Source organism: Nilaparvata lugens, chromosome 1, assembly GCF_014356525.2.
Source record: "Nilaparvata lugens isolate BPH chromosome 1, ASM1435652v1, whole genome shotgun sequence".
Classification (NCBI taxonomy): Eukaryota; Metazoa; Arthropoda; class Insecta; order Hemiptera; family Delphacidae; genus Nilaparvata; species Nilaparvata lugens.
The window spans coordinates 91,891,742-91,914,766 of NC_052504.1; the positions used below are offsets into that span (position 1 = coordinate 91,891,742).

The 23,025-nt window shown below is 36.4% G+C and overlaps 1 protein-coding gene across 1 annotated transcript in view; it reads left to right on the forward strand.

Annotated features, from left to right (window-relative positions):
• Positions 1–5,340: 5,340 nt before the first annotated feature.
• Positions 5,341–23,025, forward strand: part of LOC111055461 — a 209,632-nt gene continuing 191,947 nt past the window's right edge. Inside the window, exons 1-7 of the mRNA XM_039419615.1 lie at positions 5,341–5,475; positions 7,833–8,148; positions 11,177–11,420; positions 14,370–14,705; positions 16,691–16,950; positions 18,466–18,634; positions 20,191–20,636. Coding sequence (XP_039275549.1) covers positions 7,898–8,148; positions 11,177–11,420; positions 14,370–14,705; positions 16,691–16,950; positions 18,466–18,634; positions 20,191–20,636 — 1,706 coding nt within the window. The 5' untranslated portion in view covers positions 5,341–5,475; positions 7,833–7,897. The remainder of the gene's footprint in view (positions 5,476–7,832; positions 8,149–11,176; positions 11,421–14,369; positions 14,706–16,690; positions 16,951–18,465; positions 18,635–20,190; positions 20,637–23,025) is intronic.

The window sequence follows — 23,025 nt, forward strand, 5'->3', positions numbered from 1 at the left end:
GATATGGTACAGTACATAATAGGACCCATCCAAAGAATTCATAATCAAACGGTCGTGGTTCCCATTTTTCATTTCCTATTGCTATCATCTGATTTTCATTTCACTGTAATCCCTTGCTTGAATGGTATGGAAGAAGTCTTGAATTTCATTATCCATTACTAATTACATTATTATGTTTCATCAAGTTGTGACACAAAAATGACGACTTGCAGACTATATACTTTTTCACAATTGATACAGTCCGCAAGTCGTTATTTAAGAATGGAAGAAGATGAGAAATAGAAGAAATTTGCACCTATTTTCACTTTTATCTATATATATAAAAGCGAAATGGCACTCACTCACTGACTGACTGACTGACTCACTCACTCACTCACAAAACTAAAAATATACCGGACCAAAAACGTTCAAATTTGGAAGGTATATACAGTTGGCCCTTTAGAGGCGCACTAAAAAATATTTTGGCAATATTTTAACTCTAAGGGTGGTTTTTAAGGGTTTAAAGTTCGTCTCTTAGCATGTATATTCTTCTTATTCTCTTAATTATAAATTGAAAAATGTCCATACCATATATGTTAATATAGAACTATAATCTAGAGAGAGTATCTCTTCGAAACAGTTGTTAACTGGTAACTAAATTAATAATTTTGTCAGGTTGGCATTAAGTTGAGTTGACTTTGTTAGGTTGGCACCAAGTTGAAGATTGAAATGCATTTATAAAATTGATTGGGCACTGCTACTTCAATTACAGCTATTCCTGGAAATATTATATTACTAGCCATCAGGCTCGCTTCGCTCGCCATATCCGTTTAGCCAGACGTTTAGTCTGGACCCCCGACTGGATCGTCCTAACATATGATAAAAATGCTGGCGAGCGAAACGAGCATCCTTGAACGATCCTTGAACGATCCATTCGGGGGTCCAGGGGGCGGAGTCCCCTGGCTAGACGGATATGGCGAGCGAAGCGAGCCTGACGGCTAGTTACGATATATGCCTCATATCAAGCGGTGTTTAATCACTTGAATGTTCACAAGTTCAGGAGTACATTTATAATTATTGCAAAGAGCATACTATTCTCAGCAAGGAATCAAATCAAATCAAGTTTTTATTATTGCGGATGATGCTCCACTCATTTTATAAGCTCCACTCAAACTATATATACCGTAAGTGTAGAAATAGACATAAAAAGTAGATAAAACTATAAGAAGTGAATGTGGGCACACGTGAAGTGGATATATGACCTATATAAAGATATAAAAATGATAGAGTTTGGAGAACTTGTCGGCTGTTATTGACATCTCTGAAGGAAATAACTGATGAGTATGTCCAAAGAAATACTGAGATCGGCGCTTACTGCCGAAAGAAGATGAACGAAAGGACATTTCTGGAGAAAGAATGGAGATGGGAGGAGGAGGAGGAGGGGAGGAGGAGGAGGAGGAGGAGGAGGAGGAAAAGGAGAAGGAGAAGGAGGAGGAGGAGGAGGAGGAGGAGGAGGAGGAGAAGGAAGATGATGATGATGAGGAGGAGGAGGAGGAGGAGAAGGAGGAGGAGGAGGAGGAAGAGGTGAAGGAGGAGGCGGGTGGAGGAGGAGGAGGAGGAGGAGGAGGAGGAGGAGGAGTAGGAGGAGGAGAAGGATGAAGAGGAGTTGAAGAAGCTAGAAGAGAACGAGGAGCTGAATAAGGAAGAAGAGGAGGAGGAGGAGGAGGTGGTGAAGGAGGAAGAAGAGGAGTACGAAGAGGAGGAGAATGCACTGGAAAACAATGGAACTGACAGATATGAATTGTCTCAATAGAAGAAAATGGGAAAATGGAAACTCTAGCTTGATTGAGCGTCAGAACTGCGGAAAAAGTCACGAGCTAAAGTTGACAATAGTTTATTATTTATGGTATGTGTCATTTTAGGAAACATTCAAGTCTAAAAAGTTTGGAGACTTCAGAGTTATTAATTCATTTATAAGCAGACTGTTTTAGTGGAGAAATGTGGAAGAATGATGAGGAGTTGAATGAGTCATGAATAGTACCTAGGTGTGCTGAGTTAATGACTGAAAAAAAAGATTGTGTTGAAATATTAAAATTTAAATTAAAGATGGAAAATGTAAAATATATAGAGTATATTTCATTTGGCGGATTCCGGACTTGGAAGTTTCTCTACAAACTGCCACTTCTCTCTTCTTTACAACCTCAAATTGTTTATAATTTCTGTATTATTATACAGAATATCATTATACTAGCCGTCAGGCTCGCTTCGCTCGTCATATCCGTCTAGCCAGGGGGCTCCGCCCCCTGGACCCCCCACTGGATCGTCCAAAAATGAGATCAGCAAGCTCGCTTCACTTGCCTGCATTTTTCATTTCAGCATTTTTATCATATGTTAGGACGATCCAGTCGGGGGTCCAGACTAAACGGATATGGCGAACGAAGCGAGCCTGAAGGCTAGTGATATAATATTCCCAGGAATAGCTCTGATTGAAGTAGCAGTGCTCAATCAATTTTCCCGCGAAAAATGCACTTCAATCTTCAACTTGGTGCCAATACAAGTAACAACTTAATGCCAACCTGACAAAATTATTAATTTAGTGTAACAACTGTTTCGAAGAGGTACTCTCTCTAGATTATAGTTCTAATTAACATATGGTATGGACATTTTCCAATTATTGATTAAGAGAATAAGAAGAACATACATGCTAAAAGACGAACTTTAAAACCTTAAAACCACCCTTAGAGTTAAAATATTGCCAAAAATATTTCTTAGTGCGCCTCTAAAGGGCCAAACTGAACATACCTACCAAATTTGAACATTTTTGGTCCGGTAGATTTTAGTTCTGCGAGTTAGTGAGTTAGTGAGTCAGTCAGTCAGTGAGTGAGTGAGTGCCATTTCACTTTTATATATATAGATAGAAGATAGAGAGTATATATATTTTATTTGGCGGATTCCAGACTTGGAAGTCTTCTCTACAAACTGCACTTGTCTTTCTCTCTTCTTTTCAACCTCAAATGAATGAAGTATACAATCATGATTAATATCAGAGTAGATTCCATGATGATATTATTTTTAAAATAATAATAGTATTTATGAGAAGCATTCCTGAAGATAAATTTACAGTAAATTTAATTGGAAGTTCCATATTGATTGGCTTGCTAAAATCTCAACAGCAATATTCTTGGAAATAATTGATGATTTGAATTAGGCCTTTATCAAGAAGATTGAAAATAGAAATACTAAAAAATTGTAAAAAACCACAGATTTATTGATAGAAAGACCGGTTTCGGTTGTTACACCATTGTCAATCTCTGATAAACTCAGTTTCTCACTTGGTGTAACAACCGAAACCGGTCTTTCTAAGTATCAATAGATCTGTGGTTTTTGACAATTTCTTAGTATTTTTATTCAATATGAATAATTACCACAATATCAACTTCTCAACTACACAAAAAGTGATTTAAAATAATGTATTTCTGAGTTAATTTCGAAATTGCGTTTTCCATAGCCTTTGAATTCCATTATCATTTGGAAACTTCACCTAAAACTCAGTTCTAGTGAAAAATGTTAACGATAGTTTTGTTACATAGTAATTGGAAAACAATGTCAGGTTGTATACTATAGATACAGTTGGATTTTATTGCAAAATACTTGTATGGTTAAGACCAACTGGAAGCTTTTTATGGATCTCATTTTGCAAATCCCTCGCATTGTATTTATGACTTGGAAGGTCATAAAGTTTTATGAGACCACGTTTCCATCACCTGGATGAAATTCTAATTGTGCTTTTATGGTTGCTCTGCTTATGAAAAGGAGAAATCACCTTGCAATAATTAATAGAAACCCTAATAGGGAAACCTATTTACAAATTAAATTGTTAAATGAGTAAAGAAATGCATTCGTGGTAATTGTTCAACTGTTAATAGAGTTCATGATTCAGTGTAATCCATCGAAAGTTATGATTAGATAATAATGCTTTGAATGTGGTTGTGAAATTCAAATAATGTTTCATAATATATAAAAATAATGTACAATTATACAAATATAATATAGTATATTATAAAATATACAAATAATGGTTCAATTTTCTTGACCTATTTTTTTCAAGTTGAGAACTAATCAATTCAAAACATTTCATCGGAGTTGAAACTAGTTGTTTTGTGATAAAATAAAGGATACTTGATCATTTTCACTATGTTTGAATAATTTCAGTAGCGCTAAAAATAGAATGGATATCATTCTACAGATATGAATATATTTAAATTCAATTTTTCTACATGTACAGTGTTTTTTTATCGAATGAGTTAAGAAGGAAACATTATTTTTAGGCATCACATCTTCAACTGAAACCATTAACAACCATATCTCTTTGCTGAAACTTATCATATTGGGAATGAGGGATGAATAAAAGATATTATCAAATATTTTAAGAGCTCCCTAAATTATAAAGCAAGAAAATAAATGTTTGTCCTCTTTGTTTGTTGCAGGGGACCAAACGTGTCGGTTCTCCACCTCCGCAGCACCTCGGAGCCTTGGGAGGCGGCGCCCGTACGACACACGATGGGGGGCGGCAGTCGGAGGCAGCACTCGCAAACTGCGCCGCCCCCCAAGGCACAAAAGTCCCAAGAACAACAACAACAACAGCAGAACAGCAGCAACAAAGTGAACCGCGAACTGTCTCCGGTGAGATGGTGCGACAGGGAGGTTGATGGGGTGTATCTGGGCAGGTCAGGCTGGGTCCAGGTCCAACAACGGTCACTCGATGATAATCGGAGGGTGAAGTACAATAGTAAAAGTGAGGCGGTGCAAAACAACAACAATATGCACAGTAGAATCAAAATGGCTGATTACCATTGTAGCAAAAGTGAGCCCGGTAAGCTACCTCCGCCCCCGTTGTTGCGACAGGAGGAGATTATGAGCAGACCGGGGTACCTGCCTCTCCCGGGGGAACCACCCCGGAGAACCAAAGAAAAACCTTCCCCCTCATCCTTAGATCTAAGTCATGAAGAACCTATCACACCTCCCCCTGTTACCCCGATAATATCCCCACCCCCAGCATTCCAGGACACCAACAAACAACAACAAAACCGTTTCGATCACAACCCCCCTGTTCGAACCCGACCCCCGACAAAAACCCCCTTTTTGTCGCGGTCCAACGCGGTAGAACTCAGCCCGCCCCCCTCACTCCCCAAGGTCACACCACTTTTCGCACCCCCGACCCGAAGATAACGGCAGCTCTGGGGGGACCCATAGCGGCACGGAACAGGTGGTTTGGCCCGGCGCCCGGCACTCCCCACAACACGGGGGGACACTCCCCCAACCCCCCGCAGCAGACTAAGTCGTTGGAAGAGACGGCCGCTCGGAGAACCATGTTTCAGAAGTATGGAGATTCTAGCTCTTCGTCTTCATCTTCGTTCGGCTTCAGGAGTTTGGATAATACGCTGGCGGCGAGGAGCCTAGCCATGCCGAGACTCACCGAGACTGACTCGTCGATAGGTGAGTGCATTTCTATCAGATTTTAGCTAGCTTAGGACCATATCATGCTCCATTTACGTTTAACACAAAGGCCCGCCGCAAAGTAGACCAACGCTAATCCACGAAAAGCAACCCACGCCATGGGATGTTTCGTAAACCATTGCTAGGCTTTTCCAGACATCTGTGTACTACATGCAATGAATAATCCACTTGTCAGCTTATTGATTATGAATAATTCTATAGCAATGGTTTACAAAACATCCCATGGCGTGGGTTGCTTTTCGTGGGTCTATTTTGCGGCGGGCCTTAACCACGTTTACTTGTAGATATAGTTGCATTTATCATAATTTGTTTCATTCGGGGTCACACGAACAGCTCATTCTCAGAAATATCTCGATTGTTAGAGTATTATTGATTTATCAATAAAATCAAGACAAAACTTTTAACACAAATATCATGAAACAAAAGAACAACCATTCTATACATTCTTCTTCATTAGATTTCACCTTTATTACATCCTGATTTCAATTTTTTTTAATTTGCTTCAAAATAGGAATTCTGTTTCCATAATAATTCTTGAGACAGTTTTTGTATCAGTATTTTAACTTGTGTTGGTTATTGATGGACGTGTTCAAATGCATGGATACTAAAGTCCAATTTCAACTTGTGTAGGTTATTGATGAAAGTGTTCAAATTAATGCATGGATACTAGAGTCCAATTTCGTAGAACCAGGGTTGTCTCTCTTTCTTTTGTCTCTAGTAGAAAGATTACCTCACACCTATTTCCTGCATTGCTTGCTGAATCCCTTTTTCTAGTGGAAACATGGCGTTGTGGCAAAGGTAGCTTCAAGCTCGAGATTGCTGCATCTGAAGAAGCTTGTTATTCGATGCACCATCAAATAAATGCATAAAATTCAATATTGTGATCTCAATATTAAAGCTACCTTTGTCGCTTGACCTTCTGAAAACTTTCAGTGTTGTGTGGTTGGGCTGCCCTACAGAGTATAAAAGTTGTCTTGAGGAATTCAAGATTGATTATAATTACATGAAATGAAAAATTAAAAAAAAAAAAAATAAAATTGCCAAGTAGTTCTACTCAAGGTCTTATATCAGGAACCCCCCAACTTCAGCACTATCAGCACGCAGTCATAGAGCTACATAGCTCAAGATACTGCCGAATTAGGGTGAAATGACTCACCCTAACATGTTCCACTAGTAGCGTAGCAAGATTGATTCCATTACCAGAATTCAAGATTAATTTCTCTTGATCTTTGTTAATACTAGAAGCCCTGATTCAAGTGAAAATGTCTTCATCTTTCTTTCCTATTAGGAGGTTACAAATCTTGTTAAATATGTTGTATGTCTTGGTTCAAGTTTGAATGTGATAATTTTCTTTCTCCTAGGTATAGTTACGAATTTTGTTGAGTACTATTATTTTTTTCTTGATTCAAACTCAATTCTATTTGTCTTCATTTTCCTCTTCGATTAGATAGCTTAGATTTTTTTGAATCACTGTTAATTTCTATTGAAACTCGAATGTTCCTATTTTTCTCTTCTCTGGTAGTGAGTGGTTATGAGTTTTTATCGATTACTATATTTTTTCTCAATTCAAGAGTCATAATCTCATTTAATTCTGATGAATTAAAAAAAAATGTGTTAGTTAATGAATGTTTGAACACAGTAGATGATTCTTTTCTATAAATTGGGTACCATTCCACTTATGATATAATGAGTAACTTGTGATCTATGTTTTATATGACTTGTATTTTTAAGACTGACCAATGAATAATAGTGATTTGAAAAGGGTGTATTTTGACGAAAGTCGATGTATTTTTGTAAATATGGAATGACTAATAAAATTCTATTCCAATACTGTTAGTTTTGGATCAATTTTGTATGTCTTCATCTCTCTCTCTTCAAAAGCCGTGTCCACACTGAACAAATGTTCTACAAACATGTTTGTTGAAAAAGTTTGGGCAAATTTTATTATGTTTGACAAACAATGTTAGCCCGTAGCCAGTGTGGACGCGTCACCAAACAAAATATTTGTAAGTGGGAAGAACAGGTTTTATGTTTTACAGCTGTCAACCCTGAAAATGTTTGGAAAAACAGTAATTTTTTGATTGACAAACAACGACTGTCTAAACTTTTTAAAATGTTTGTCCCTGAGCTCCTCAACAAACATGTTTGCCGAACATGTATGTCAAACATTTGTTCAGTGTAGACACAGCTTTATGTGGTAACGATTTTATTAAATACTGTTTGTCTTGATTCAAGTTCAAATGACTTAATTCTCTTTGATTATAATGAGCTCTCTGAATAAATTTTGCCTCGATTCAAACCAAAAAGGTCTTCATTTTGATTTTCACTCATTTCAGGTGGTTACGAAGACGGTTATGAGGAGGACAACGTGATCACCTGGTGAGTTCCTCCCCGGAGCCGGATGACAGTGCATTCGAGTCGGTGCATCGCAGCAGTCGTCAGCTGTTGCGGGGCGGTGCCCAGGGGGGAGCCGTCACGGGGGCGGCACGGCGGTCGCCCGGGTCGTCGGATGGGGGCGGTGGAGGCGGCAAGAAGCTCGGGGGTGGTGGTGGAGGTAGTCAGTCATCGTCTACTTCGTCAGACGAGGGCAGTCGGTCTCCGTTTCGGCGTGGCGTCTCGCAGGGTGGTCAGGGGAATGCGCATCATTCACAGGTAAATCGATCAATCAGTAATTTTTTTATTAATACAGTTATTACAATAATCTATAATAGTCAATATCATAATGTGAGAGAGGAACTAGTTCAGCTTGCCTATTCCCTTTCAATTTCAATTGTAAGTCTGCTTTATCAATCAATATTTTGAGATTAAGCTCTAACACATTTTAATGTTCTATGGATACTTATTATTTATTTATTTATTCATGGAGACAACAGGTAAAAACCCATTTTGCCTCCTCCACACTATACAATAATTTCCAACATAATACAATTTTAATAGAAAGAAGATAGAAAATAGGAAAATAAGAAATTATATATTAAATAGAATGAAATAGACGAAAAATTTCCAACATAATACAATTTTCAATAGAAAGAAGATAGAAAATATGAGAATATAATAAATTATAAAAATAGCAAATTATATAATTATGAGAATGAAATAAGACGAAAAATAGAAGAAATATACAGTCGTATATGGAATAATAAAAATACATTAACTGAATTCAATAAGAAAAAATGCACACATACCTCAGTAAACTATAATCATTACTAGTATATAGACAGAGAAAAAAGTGTCTGTGTATGTACTACCACTAGCCTTTATGAGGATAATTGAATAAAAGAAATGCAAGCGCAAATCACGAAATGATGGACCACATACTACAAGACTAAATCATATGAAATCCTTCGGAATACTATACATGTTTATCATTATGCACTTGTAATATGGCTGGAATAGAATTATAAACAATAGGATTTAACGTCCTTATAATATACTATCATGGGCAGATTATACCTATTAGTTTTCTATTCCCTATTAGTTTTCCCCTATTTGCTTTATCTAGAGTGATCCTGGGTCTTGTGTATAGAGTGTTTGCCTAGAGATCCCGTGTTCAAACCCACTCATCACAATTTTTTTTTGGCCAGGTCAATCCTGCGTGCCCAGGATCAACACGTTAAATTGTCGGTCCCAGCTGAAATATGACAGTCTTAAGGCCTATCGACGGCTCAAATTATCAATTTAGGCGAGGTGGGTCCTCTCTTTAAGGGACTCCTCACCATACAAATTTATTTTTTGCTATCTTTTCTCCATGATACTATAGTGAGGTCCACGTTATAATGACAGTATTTGATCAACTTTGGTGTTGCTATCCTTGTCCATCATTTGACAAAGCCGGTTGTACTATCCTTTTCTAGGTCCACAACGATGACAATTACGTTTTTGACAGTGTAGAATTATAATTAATTATTGCAGAGAATCGGCATCGCTATTCTTATATCTTCATTCACTGCCATTATAAGGTGGACCACACTAGTCTCCTTCTCTTCATCATAGTCCTACTCCTTGTTCATCTTTTATTCCTCCACCCTGTCCTGTTCCTCTTTTCATATCCTCTCCCTTCTTTCCTTTCTCCTTCCTCTCTTCCTTGTTCACTCAATTCTTCACCTGCTCCTGGTTATCCTTTCCGTCCTCCAGTCATTTTATATCTTCCTTTTTTTTGTTGTGGTAGGGCCGTTTGTTTTTAAGTCGCTTATGAGAGGGATGATGACAGAAAATTGGAGATATGAAGAGAATATTCAGCTGTTCTCAGTGAGAATTTGTGTGTATTTTTGGCTTCAAAATTCATAAAATAACTTAATTAATACAATGTGCAGTGATAATTAAGTGTAATATTTAACTATAATTTGATGTTTTAATTTTTCTAAATTTAAAATTTGCATCTCATATTTATTTTTTCGACGAAAGTTGGGCTTGAACTTCTTACAGAAGAAACATAACCTATTTTTTGGACATGTAATTAAAATTTGGGAATGGAATAGTTTTGGGCCAAGCCTGTTGTTCCTTTCCAATCATATTTATATGATTTGTTATTGTATCCACGTATAAATAAATATTGAATAAAAAAGACTAAGAAATTGTCAAAAAAACACTGATTTATTGATAATTAGAAAGAGCGGTTTCGGTTATTACACCATTGTCAATCTCTGATAAACTCTGATAAAAAAAGATATGAAGAGAAGTAGTTAGGCCTATGGAGCTTGTAACTGTGTTGTAGATGGTTCAGTCTCAAGAAAAAACTCAGTCTTTATGGGGCCGCTGCAATTTCAAACTTTTTATCGTGACCGGTAGAGTGTTTAGTTGTCACCTTTCAATTTATGAATCACTAGCCGTCAGGCTCGCTTCGCTCGCCATATCCGTCTAGCCAGGGGGCTCCGCCCCCTGGACCCCCGACTGGATCGTCCAAGAATGAAATCAGCAGGCTCGCTTCGCTCGCCTGCATTTTTCATTTGGGCATTTTTATCATATGTTAGGACAATCCAGTCGGGGGTCCAGACTAAACGGCTGGCTAAACGGATATGACGAGCGAAGCGAGCCTGACTGCTAGTAATATAATATTCCCAGGATTGAAGTAGCAGTGCCCAATCAATTTTCCGCGATAAATGCATTTAAATCTTCAACTTGGTGCCAACCTAACAAAGTCAACTCAACTTAATGCCAACCTGACAAAATTATTAATTTAGTTGCCAGTTAACAACTGTTTCGAAGAGGTACTCTATGTAGATTATAGTTCTATAGTAACATATGATATGGAAATTTCAATTATAATTAAGAGATCGGGAGAAGAAGAATATACATGCTAAAAGACGAACCTTAAACCCTTTAAAACAACCCTTAGAGTTAAAATATTGCCAAAAGATTTCTTAGTTCGCCTCTAAAGGGTCAACTGAACATACCTACCAAATTTGAACGTTTTTGGTCCGGTAGATTTTTAGTTATGCGAGTGAGTGAGTGAGTGAGTGAGTGAGTGAGTGAGTGAGTCAGTCAGTCAGTCAGTCAGTCAGTCAGTGAGTGAGTGCCATTTCGCTTTTATATATATAGATAGAAACAACCTCTTCCCAAATTCATTCAACCTATAAATTCATAATACTTATTCAGATTTGTGGTGATGGTCCACCTTCCACCACCACCAAAACCTTATCACTAATCATGTTTTGATAATGTCTTGTTTTTATGGTCGCAGTCAAACTCGCACCACGGCAAACAGCAAAGCAGCAGCAGCCAGAGCAGCAGCAGCGCCCGGGTGCGACGCTCCCGCAGCCTGCAGCTGCCCGAACGCAAGTCGCCCGTTTCTCCGGCTCAGCAGCAGTCGGCTGCGGCTGCGGCTGCGGCCTACTACACGTCCAAGGGCTACCCGGTCGTCGTCAAGGTGGGCGCCGACAATGACCAGCACCAGCGCATCAAGCGACATCTCTTGCAGCAGCAGAGTGAGTCAAATGTGAACAAGTAGTGAACAGTAGAATGGTTCTGTTTGTAGTTTATAACAGTTATCTCTAGCAAGTTGTAATCGAATTTAAAAAATTGTCAGTGGAATGATTTTTTTTTCTAATTTCATTATAGTCATCTCTAGTAGTTTTCGAATTCATAAGTGATTAGTAAAATGATTCTCTTTGTATTTCATTTCTGCAACCTTTGGTTGTATTGAAATTTCAGAAGTGATATTTAGGATGATTTAATCTGTATACAGATGTCAATTCATGAGTTTCAAGCTGTAAGTACAGATTTCAATATGATTATATCAGCTCAGAAATCGATAATAATGGCATTTCGGGGCAAGTGGCCCTTACGTTCCAAAATAGTTCTGAACTATATAATAATGGAACAGGTGAGCAACTTTAAATATCTCGGCTGTGATGTATCCTATGACAGGGAATGTGATATCCCTCAGAAAATATGAAAGTTTAACTCAATTTGTGGAGTCATTCACCGAACTTTAAAGGGTAAGGCCAGAGAAAGAGACTGAGATTAAGTTCTATAGGACAATGGCCATCCCTTTAATGATATACGGTAGTGAGGTATGGACGAACACCAAGAATGATGACACACGAATTCAGGCATCAGAGATGAAGTTTCTGAGCAGCATTCAAGGATACTCGAGACGAGACCACATAAGTAATGAAACAATTCTAAGTGAGTGCAATGTGCAACCACTAACAGCAATCATTAAAAAATACAGAATGAAGTGGACAAATCACCTACGTCGTATGCCACCAACTCGTCTTCCACTACAAGCTTGGAAGTTACAGTTGGATGCGAAAAGGAAGACCGAGGAAGCGGTGGACACCGGAACAGGCTTTACAAGCCTAGTCCATGATGGGTGATGATAATTTGTATTTCATTTTAGCAACTACTAGTTGTATTCAGATTTCAGAGGTGGTTAGTAGAATATTATTCTTTCTGTATTTCATTTAAGCAACCTTAATATTGTATCCGAATTTCAGAGGTGGTTAGTAAAATGGTCGTTAGTATTCTGGAGGTTATGGTTATGGTACATGGTTATGGAGGGATTTTGTATTCCATCACTCCACAGTCATCTCTAGTTGTATTCGAATCCAGAAGTACTTAGTAGAATGATTTTCTTTGTATTTAATTTCATCCATCACTAGTTCAATGCCATTGAGCGGGCAATGTTGTAGTACTATACCGGTATAGTCACTATATACATTGCCACTATATACATTGGTGCTTGCAAAATATAGCGGAGTTCTGATTCTTCGAAAATATTGTTTGGATACATGAGCGAAGTCCAGAATTTTATTCCATGTATAATTACAGAGCTAAATACAGAGAGCCCCAAAAACCTCGTACTGTATTTCCTGTTCAATTTCCAGTTTTCAGCTATTTACATCAAATGCTGGATTTGTTGGAAGGGGACAAAAAACTCACTTTTGCCTTTTTAATAATAAAATTTGAAATAAAATGAAATCTTTCGGGGATCTCTCTTTTCATTAGTACTGAGTTACATGTTTTCAGAAATGAGTAAAATATTAGAAGAAAAACAATTTTGATAAAATTTTAGTTATTAATCTAATCATTAATATCTTCCGATTTTCATCATTTAAATGTGACATTCTAAATCCCTCCAGGCGTAATTCTGTGCTCTAAAACCAGATACCTGATAGAACGCTCTATTCTCATATTTATATTCCGAGGTACACTCAATAACAATGCTCCTTGTATTTTGAAAGACACTTTAATTTTTAGCTTCAACCATCATCACTCACTTCATTGTACCCAAGTCCAAATTGAGATTTTCACGATTTTATAGGTTTCTAAGATCATGTTCTATGAGAATCACTCATGAGATGCACTAAATCCTCGTATTTTCTAACGAAAAGCCGCACATTATAGGACACCTCAGGATCAAAATGTTAAACCCTCATAACTTTTGAACAATCATCAGATCTCCTCGTACCCACAGCTCATTTTCCTTAATTCGTCAAGGTGGTTCAAAATCATGTATGATAAGTCGTTGGAAAATACACATAATTTTATCATTATTCTAATATAATGTTTCAACTTTTTGCATTTTCATGGCTATAACTGCTCGGTGACGTCGATTAGTATTACTAATTCACTTGAAGAAATGCAGATGGATGATTTTACAGTGAATAATAACGTTTCTATGTATAACCTGAGAGTTACATCTCATAACATTTATAATATTAACTATTCTGATTTGACAATAGTGCGAAGACAATTGGGGTATCTTAGCTCAAAAATAATAAAATATCATGCCAAATGCATTGTCAGAATCTCTTTCTAATAGGGGTAGACAGAGGATGGAACAGATAAATAAGTGGGTGATACAAAAATTTTTCTTCGACATCAGTCAAATGTTATAATTACTAGAAATTTATTGTTGAACTTCGATTTTTTGTAGCTTTGATTATCAGTAAATAATTTTTTATATTGTCTAAACAGCTGATACTCTCACTCAGCGGTCAGGGTTTTGCCCTTGCTGGGTGGTGCCATGTAATTTCAATTTATTTGTAAAATAGCATAATATTATAATCTAGAATATTTCTTTTGTAAGTTTTTATTTTGTATTTTGTTTTTATGGGCAATAAAGATGTTTAGAAAAAAATACTACTGCAAATAAATAAGTATGAGTGATTGTATAAACTGATTGTATGGCATTTCCTCACATGAGATTATCAATGACGCCCTAGTCCTCCCATTCATAACGTCTGTCTATCCTTATTGTTATTCTAAACAATGGATCGCTCACTGAACTACTTTTCCCATGATCGCTCAATTGGACGACACCAACTACTCGTAGTTGAAACATGAATGTTATGAGTTTATGAAGAATAAAGAGGGCACTTGAGGATTTTTTTTTCATTTAAATTATTTTAATGATTACTTCTTGACAGGAATGTCAGAGGAAGCCCAGAAACGCGAGGAGCTACTGCGTCGTGAAGCGGAAGCCGTCACCGAATTTCTATGGAGCACACGCAGTCGTGATGCGGCCAGGGCTCTGCTGTCGCAGCGAGTCAACACGTCGCATCAGTCTCATCAGCAGAGTCAGCATCAGTCACATCAGCAGCATCAGCAACAACATCAGCAGCCGTCGTTCAACGTGGTGTTTGTCGGCGGCAACCAGAAGAGTCAACGTGGCAACTATGGACAGTCGTCGCTTACGTCTTCATCATCTTCGTCGCAACGTGCGAGGGGACTGCAGAGGGGGTCGTCTACGCCTGTTAGCAAAGGTGAGCGGCGAAAAGATTTACACGTTTCGATTGTACATGATGTAGGATTTTCTGTCACTACTAATTGTATATGATTTATTAAACAAAAAAGCCTTATCATAGAGAAAAGATACCATAGTGAAAAGCATAAGCTATTATTTTAGTTACTGTTTATACAGAGTATTTCAGAAGTAGTGTCGAACATTTTAGGGTATTGTTCCTGGATGATAGGAGACTACAAATGTCGTATTTGAAGTGTCCAAAACTCAGCGGTTATCCATATAGCTGCTATTTTGTCAAACCCCAACCCAATTAGCCAATCGGAGAGCTTCCTGCCCGGCCGACTCGTCTGAAAACACCTGAAAAAACGCTTCGTGTGACTTGATCCTAGTTTCAGGTGCGTATGGCCGAAAGACAAATTAATATAATATGAAATATCACAATCATTGGATAATTCAAGTAGAAAATTATTCCAACAAGTGAAATACAAAAAACTAGAATAGGTAATCAAATGCTATAAATTTAATGCCACAATAAAAATGAATATGGAATGTAGAAACTAGAAAATTGAAATACAAAAACAGATGGAAATTACTGAGGTAGTGCAATTATTCAAATGCCAATGAATTAATTATTATTATTATTAAACGAAAATCCAAATTAAATGCTGTAGTTCACCCCGAAGATCGAATTCCCATCTAGCTGTTTACCCTGTTGTCAATACTATAAACTCTGGAAATTTGGAGGAGAATTCAAATATAAAACAAGAGAATCAAGAAAAGTTTGATGAAGAAGTGAACAATATTTTTGCAAAAGGAAAACAAAACAGACTCGGCAATGCTTTGTTTGTAGGGAGTAAATCATTATTTGAAATGAAATATTAGTAATATTTTTGGAACAGAAGGGGAACTTTATTATACTCTGATAGCTTGACTCATCAGATTGATTTCTCCAGTAATTTATACATGTTTCTTTCTCACTAATTATGTTAGTTTATTGGTGAACTTATAAGGATATTTTTCCACATTGATGTATTTTTTTTTTAATTTTTTGCAGTAGCAGAAGTCTTCGGGGTGAATTACAGCATTTAATTTGTATTTTCGTTTAATAATTATAATAATAGTAATAAAAATACGAAAATCTTCGAGCTGTTTTGTTCTGCATAATCAGCAAAAGTAAAAGATGTTATGTCGATATGGAGTAGCATCAACATAATTAATCTTACAATTCTAATTTCATGTCTTTCAATTTTGAAATATTCGTTTTTTGTCTTGTAATGTGGTATATCTTATCTAAAATTAAACAGTGTTTACTTTGTAGATCTATTTAATTATTTGCAAAATGGCTTCTTGGTGGAAATGAGTTCTATTTAGAAACAATCTCAGCTATGAAGATTGTACTAAACAAATAGAAGCATGTTCAACTCTAGATCGTTGTTTTCTTCAACAGAGCTATAATCACAACACACTTTTACTTTGTGTAATGCACAGAAATAGTAAGAGATTGACAAATTAAGACTTGAAAATTATTGATAAATCCATATACCCCTTATATCGGCGGTCATTAGGATGCTGAGAAATTATATGAAATTTGAGTTTGCAATCAAAATATACCAGATAATACAACTTTCCGACCAACATGTATTACTTTCATTATAACTCCAGTATAACTTCAGTAAAACTTTGGTACTTGAGTATAACATTAGTAGGAGCTTTAGTATTATTTAAATAACTTTAATATAATTTTGGTAAAACTTTAATATAACTCACAGTATAAAGTTTTATTTTAATTTTCAACATTTTATTATGACTTTTAATTTGAGATTTGAACTGATTTGATTTGATAATCTGTTTGCAGGCTCGTCTCCAGTAGGCGGTTTCTGCCCGAACCCATTAGTACCCGTTAGTAAAATTAGTAAAATATAATTTTTTATTTTAATCTTCAACATTTTATTATGACTTTTAATTTGATATTCGAACTGATTTGATTTGATAATCTGTTTGCAGGCTCGTCCCCAGTGGGTGGTTTCTGTCCGAACCCATGCAACCCGACGACGTGCGACTTCTGGCCGCACTGCGCGCATCGCGACGGCATCTACACGACGACCAAAGGGCAGTGCGGCTGCGACTCCGGTCGCATCCGGCCCGCACCCGCATCCGCCCACCTCGCTGCGGCTGTCGCAGAGCTATCCGACCGATCGCGGCGGCGGCGTAGACAAGCGGTCACGACTTGAGCCCAGTGCCAGGCACAACTATCAGTCGATCAGGTAGGCTGTGGAATCCACTATTACAAAAGTCACGAGATAATCATTTGAGAATCGTAACATTATTATCAATTTTGAGATTAATAATTTCAAATTGATAAGAGAAGATACAAGATTAAATTAAAGAGAACATAGAGATTGTGTTTCATATATAATAGTTTTGAAAAACAAAAAAACAAAAACAAAACTACTTTTTAAATAATCATTAATATTGACCAAAGACCAAAATACAGATATTATGTTATTTTATCAAAATCTATATTACATATTCTTCAAGAACGGCATCCTTCTCACAAATGTTACTTTGTGAATAAATGTTATAATTCTCCATCATCGTTGTTAATTCTCCCTCAATCCCTTAGCTGGCAATGGATATAATGTGTGGTTGTATCCTAACTCCCACCTTGATGAAGGCAATTAAACAATCTCCTTCGTTTAGTTTTTCTCCTTCCTTCTTGTAGACTTCTTCTTCTTCTTCTTCTTCTTCTTCTTCTTCTTCTTCTTCTTCTTCTTCTTCTTCTTCTTCTTCTTTTTTTTTCTTTTTCTTCTTCTTTCCCTGCTCAACTCATATTCTTTTTAAATTCCTCCTCCTTCTAAACTTTCTTTATTCAATTCTTTCTTTATTCAAAAAATAAATAGACAATTAAATACATCCCAAAAAGCAAATACAATATTTTTTCCTAATTTCTAATATGTGTTCCCTATAGGCTACCCCGTGTGAGTACACTTGAATATATATAATAAAATATTAATAGGTCTATACAAATTCAAATATTATATCACGAAGAACTCATTAATTGAATATGATATTATATTGAAATAAATCAATATGTCAATTTATAATCATCCACACGCACACACACATACACAAAACTTAAAATTATGTACGGAGTGGTTGCTGTTTTTTTTAAACTTATAGATTTCTCCTTCTACATTTTCATCTTCCAGTGTAACATTCTATTTTCTAGTACTGCCGTTAGGTAAAACAAGACAATTATTCTCGGATTAATATTTGGAGATAAATTACCAGATTATATTCTAGGCGAAGCTTTCACTGAGGAATGACATAATTTGAGACCATAGACAATTTAAACTTTCTGAAAATCAATCAAATCAACATTTTACTCACAATTTCAAAACAATCTATGGCTGCGAGACCTGTGTAGCATGTATTAAATATACTGTTCAAGATTATCCGTCTAGATTATTTGGCTCTTCCTGTAGGCTCGGTGAGTGCCCAGTTACAAAAACAATGCTGTGAACAAGATATTTGAAAAATCTACTCCAAATAATATGACACTACAAACAAATATTTCCAATTCTGAATGTATTTTTATTAATCTAATATTCTATGGGTATGAAATCCAATTTTATTCGAGTACCTTCTCACCCTTATATTCAGCAAATCTGTTGCATTACCTATATTATTGGTTACACCATTGGAGAAACATTACTTAGATTGGTTATTCTATGATTACGATTAGTTGGTTTATGATGTATTTTCTCTGGTGCTTGTAGGTCGTCACCGGCTTCGTTGGAACGTGTGGACCACGTGTCACCCGACCGACACTCACAGCCGCCTTTCCACACGAGGCGTGGCAACAGCCTGAACGTGTCGCCTGAGTGGCGCAGTGCACAGCAGTGTTGCCAACACCTACATCCGCCTAGGCACAAGCCTGGATTCAAGGTACAATCTCCAATGATAATTTACTAAAATAACCTGCATAATGTTTCACAACTATGTGATATCCTACACTACATACACTCTACTTTGAATCCCCATTGATGTTTTACAAGAATAACCAACACAATGTTTTAAAACTATGTGATATCTACATTCAGTTACAATACTTCAATACCCAGGCCTGGTTGCTAAAATACGGTACTATACAAATTAATACAATTTGATAAAATGAATATTCTAAATTACAAAATGGCACTACTGGCAAAGTACTTCTTACTGAATCTGATAAATCATTGATTTTCAAATAGAATGTCATTCAAAGCCACACAAAATAGGAACAGAATACAAAAATCAAAATATAAACTAAGTACAAAATATCAAATACAAAGTGATAAGCTACATGGTGGGGTGTGCTAAAATATGAGATATTTTTAGGATTTCGAACAGCTATGGTTGACCATATAGGCCTACTAGGACATCCTTCATCCTTGAGAGTGAAAAAAGGAATCAAGAAACGTGAAGGGTATGCAGGTATGCTAGGATGGGGTGGACGTACGATTGAATGGGATAAACAATAGGACCAGGAGATAATTATTTTGAAAAAAGCTATAAACCTGTAATTAAATGCCAAGTGTGTGTAGAGCTGTAGAATAGTGTAACGCATTATGAGATTAGATGGTCCATTGGATTCTATAAGTAATATTAGGGTTCAAATAACCTATAGGTTCAATAGTTTATTAGATTTACAAGAATAATTAATAATTTACGATGTTGGCTAATCATGAACAGCATACAGAAAGTACTAGCTTTAAAAATGATTGAAAGCTTACAACTGATAACGCACAACTGGAAATGTTTGAAAGCTTTTCAATACGGTTAAACCTCAAACTCGAAATAGAGTGAATTGTGGCTCAAACTTGAAATTAACCACATTATAACAGACGAGACTTGATGTATGGATGTAATAAACTGCTGTCTGCTTATTGTGTTGTTTATGCTTGGAGGTTACGAATCAAGATCGTAAACTGCAGACTAATTTGTAATTATTTTCAGTTTGATTAGTTCCAAATTTTCTTAAATAACTCAATATTATTCGTTAAAAGTGATAATTGAGTGGAATATTTCTAATTAATTTATCAATTTAAGTCATCTAAATTCAAAATTTATAGTTTAAATGTTTATTTTGGACCAAAATTTTATAAAAGTTGTACAAGTGAAATTCTAACCTTATCTTGGACTTTGTCACCTATAATTTTGGAAGAAAAATAGCACAAGGACTACCTTATTATTTTATCTTTCAATGTTATATTACATTAGTGTCATTTGCATTGTAAATTAATAATTGAATAAATAAATCCAGTTCAAATCAGTATCTGGTTTAAAAATGGCACTGACAGATATAAATGTAATGATGAAAAAATAGAAATAAAAAATGTGAGTAAAACTTTTTAAAAGAGGTACTTAGATTTCTTGATGATTAGGAGTAGGCTACCCCAACCAAAAGTTAATTGATGTACCGGTAATGATTTGTAAACCAATTATTGTAATTTTGTCGCTAGGTTGGCTTGAGCGACACGTCCTCCTCCTCAGTAGACGCTTACCAGCCGCGCGACTCGCGATCGCCGGGCGACACGACGCACGCCGACAAAGTGTCACCGATCGAGGTGAACAGCGTCATACTGAACCAGCAGGACGACGACGCTTTGTCGCCGTCCACCTCGTCATCGTCCTCGTCTGAAGTGTGGCTGACCACGTCAGACCGGACGCTGACAAAGTCGGACCGCACGCTGACCAAGTCGCCGTCGCGTCGCACGCCGCAGGAGGAGGTTGTACGACTGCCGGGCGACCTGGAGTCGCGGCCTGGCAGCGCTCCTGGTGGCGCGATCACGCAACAGCCCTACAAACCCTACAAACCGTCGCAGGCGTCGCAAGGAGCTCTGGAGCCGCAGCATCGCTCTCTCAGTCTGCCTAAATCGTTTCAGGCCAAGGAATCTATTTCACACAGGTAAGTCACCACAACCTCAATTCTCTTCTTCTACTTATCATAAATTATCTAATTTGATTCAATTTACTTGTTGTTTACATAATATAAGTTATTTACATAACTGTTTACTTACAACTTGCATTTTATGAATGAATTTCAATTTACATGAAATATGACTCATCATAATGCGCATTTGTGAACTCCCCCTTCATCATTTTGGAGATTTATGAATCATGGATGTGAAAAAGATGATACTGTATCAGAAGACTACATTAGAGACTACACTACAGAGTGTCCCAAAATTAAAGTGCCAAACTTCGGGAATAGGCTCTTTAAAGATAAAATTGATTAAAGTAAAGATAAAATGTAGAATAAATCTCTTTCCTAAAACACTCCGTTCACGATATATTCGCCATTTTGTATTTTTTACAAAATAATTTTTATCTTCAAAGTTTTCCAATCGATCACTATAAAAATCGGTAGGTATTTTCAAATGATGAAAATCATGAATTACACTACTGTGCAGCAGCATTTTAAAGAAGGAAATTCAGTGGTATAGTGAGGTTCACGTTACAATAGCAGTATTCTATTATCATTGGTGTTGCTATCATTGTCTGTCATTTCACAAAGCAGATAGTGCTTTCATTTTCTAGCTCCGCAACGTTGCCAAATCGTTTTATAACAATGTAAAACAAACTAATTAACAAAACATTCAAACTCAACTATGAAAATTTATTTATTTTTGTAGGAAAATATATTTCCTCCGCGAAAAAAATCTGACCGATTATTTTTACCAGAATGAACAGTTAATATTAAATCAGATATACCGGTACCCACTGTGGAAGGCAGTAGCAAGGCAGAAAATCGGCAACACTGTTCTCCCATCTTTCTCCACAATTCTCTTAATATTAAAAAAAATAAGAAAAAATTGGCACTTTAATTTTGGGACACTCTGTATAGGAGGATACATTATTTTTGTGAAATGGAAACACATTTGTGGACCTACTACCCTCCATATTTTTCAGAGATATATCATGAATCATGAATGTGAAAGAAAAGGATGCTACTACACAATAAAATAAGCTACACACTGCACAATACTACTGTATTCAACCGAACGAAAATAGTCCTATGGAATCAGAACAGATGAGTGCAACGTTATGAAAAGGAGAGTTGATCAACGTTGTCCACAGTTGATTATAAATGAGAATTAATTAATATTTCTTCAATATAGGCTACCTGAAGAGTGGGCAACTTCAAACATCATATTTTTATATCAGGGTGCATCGTAACGGCAAAAAAAACAGTTACTCCCCAATCCTCCTGACACTAGAAATATACATCAGTTAGCTCTTTAGCCTCTGGATAGAATTACTCCAAAGTCTATAAAACTTGAAAGAACATAAAAATTAGGATTCACTCCATTGCATGTGCAATTTGTATTCAAAATGGCCCAAATTTATAATAGTCATATCCGCTACAAAGCAATTAATACCATTTTTAAAGCCATAACTTTACATGAAGACTGGGTCAAATTAATCTGAGATTGGTTGTTGGTGTTTACAAAGATATGAAACGGAAATTATTTCATTTGTTTTCATTCCTTATTGGACGTGATTTATTGAAGTTTTTCATTTTATCGTAATACGAGGGGGTCAGAATACAAGGGGTCCAAGTGACATTTTTCATTTTTTTGAGTTAGCTGCAGTAATCGATAGCTGAAAGTGGTGAAAATCTAGTATACAAGAGGTATAAGCGTAAGTCATATCAGTGCTGACATCTGGTGTAAAATTTTTAAACTACATTATCAAACAGCTGTTTATTTGATTAAACAAGGGGTCCAAGTGACTTGGATCCCTTGTTTACAGGAAAACGGCTGCTCGTATCCATCAAATTAAATTTAACCTTGATTAAGCTATGTCTCCAAGCAAAAGATACCTCAAGAACCAATTAGCGAATAAGATAATATTGCAATGAGGTCATTAATCATTGTTCAATTGCTGGTGAATTTGATAGATTTATGTGTAGCTAGACAATAGAGTTTTGTTTGGTAAACAAGGGGTACAAGTGATACTTCTTATCACTATTTAGCTGATAGTTGAGAAAGGAGAGCAATTTGAGACATGAAACTGTACGTTTGATTTGGTAAAAGTATACTGAATACGAATAGGTAAATATCATTTCTATATTCATTTCATGAATGAAGAATTAATTAATGTAAATAAACTTTAGACTCAATTTTCTCGAAACTAACAATGTGTCACTTGGACCCCTTGTATTATAACCCCTTCGTATAATAGTTTGACATCTCGACCGTGCGACCGTGAGAGAAGGGACTTCCCGAGAGTATTTCACAAGATGAGTCTAATCAGATTTTTTTTGAGTTCTAAATATTAATTTAAATTAATTT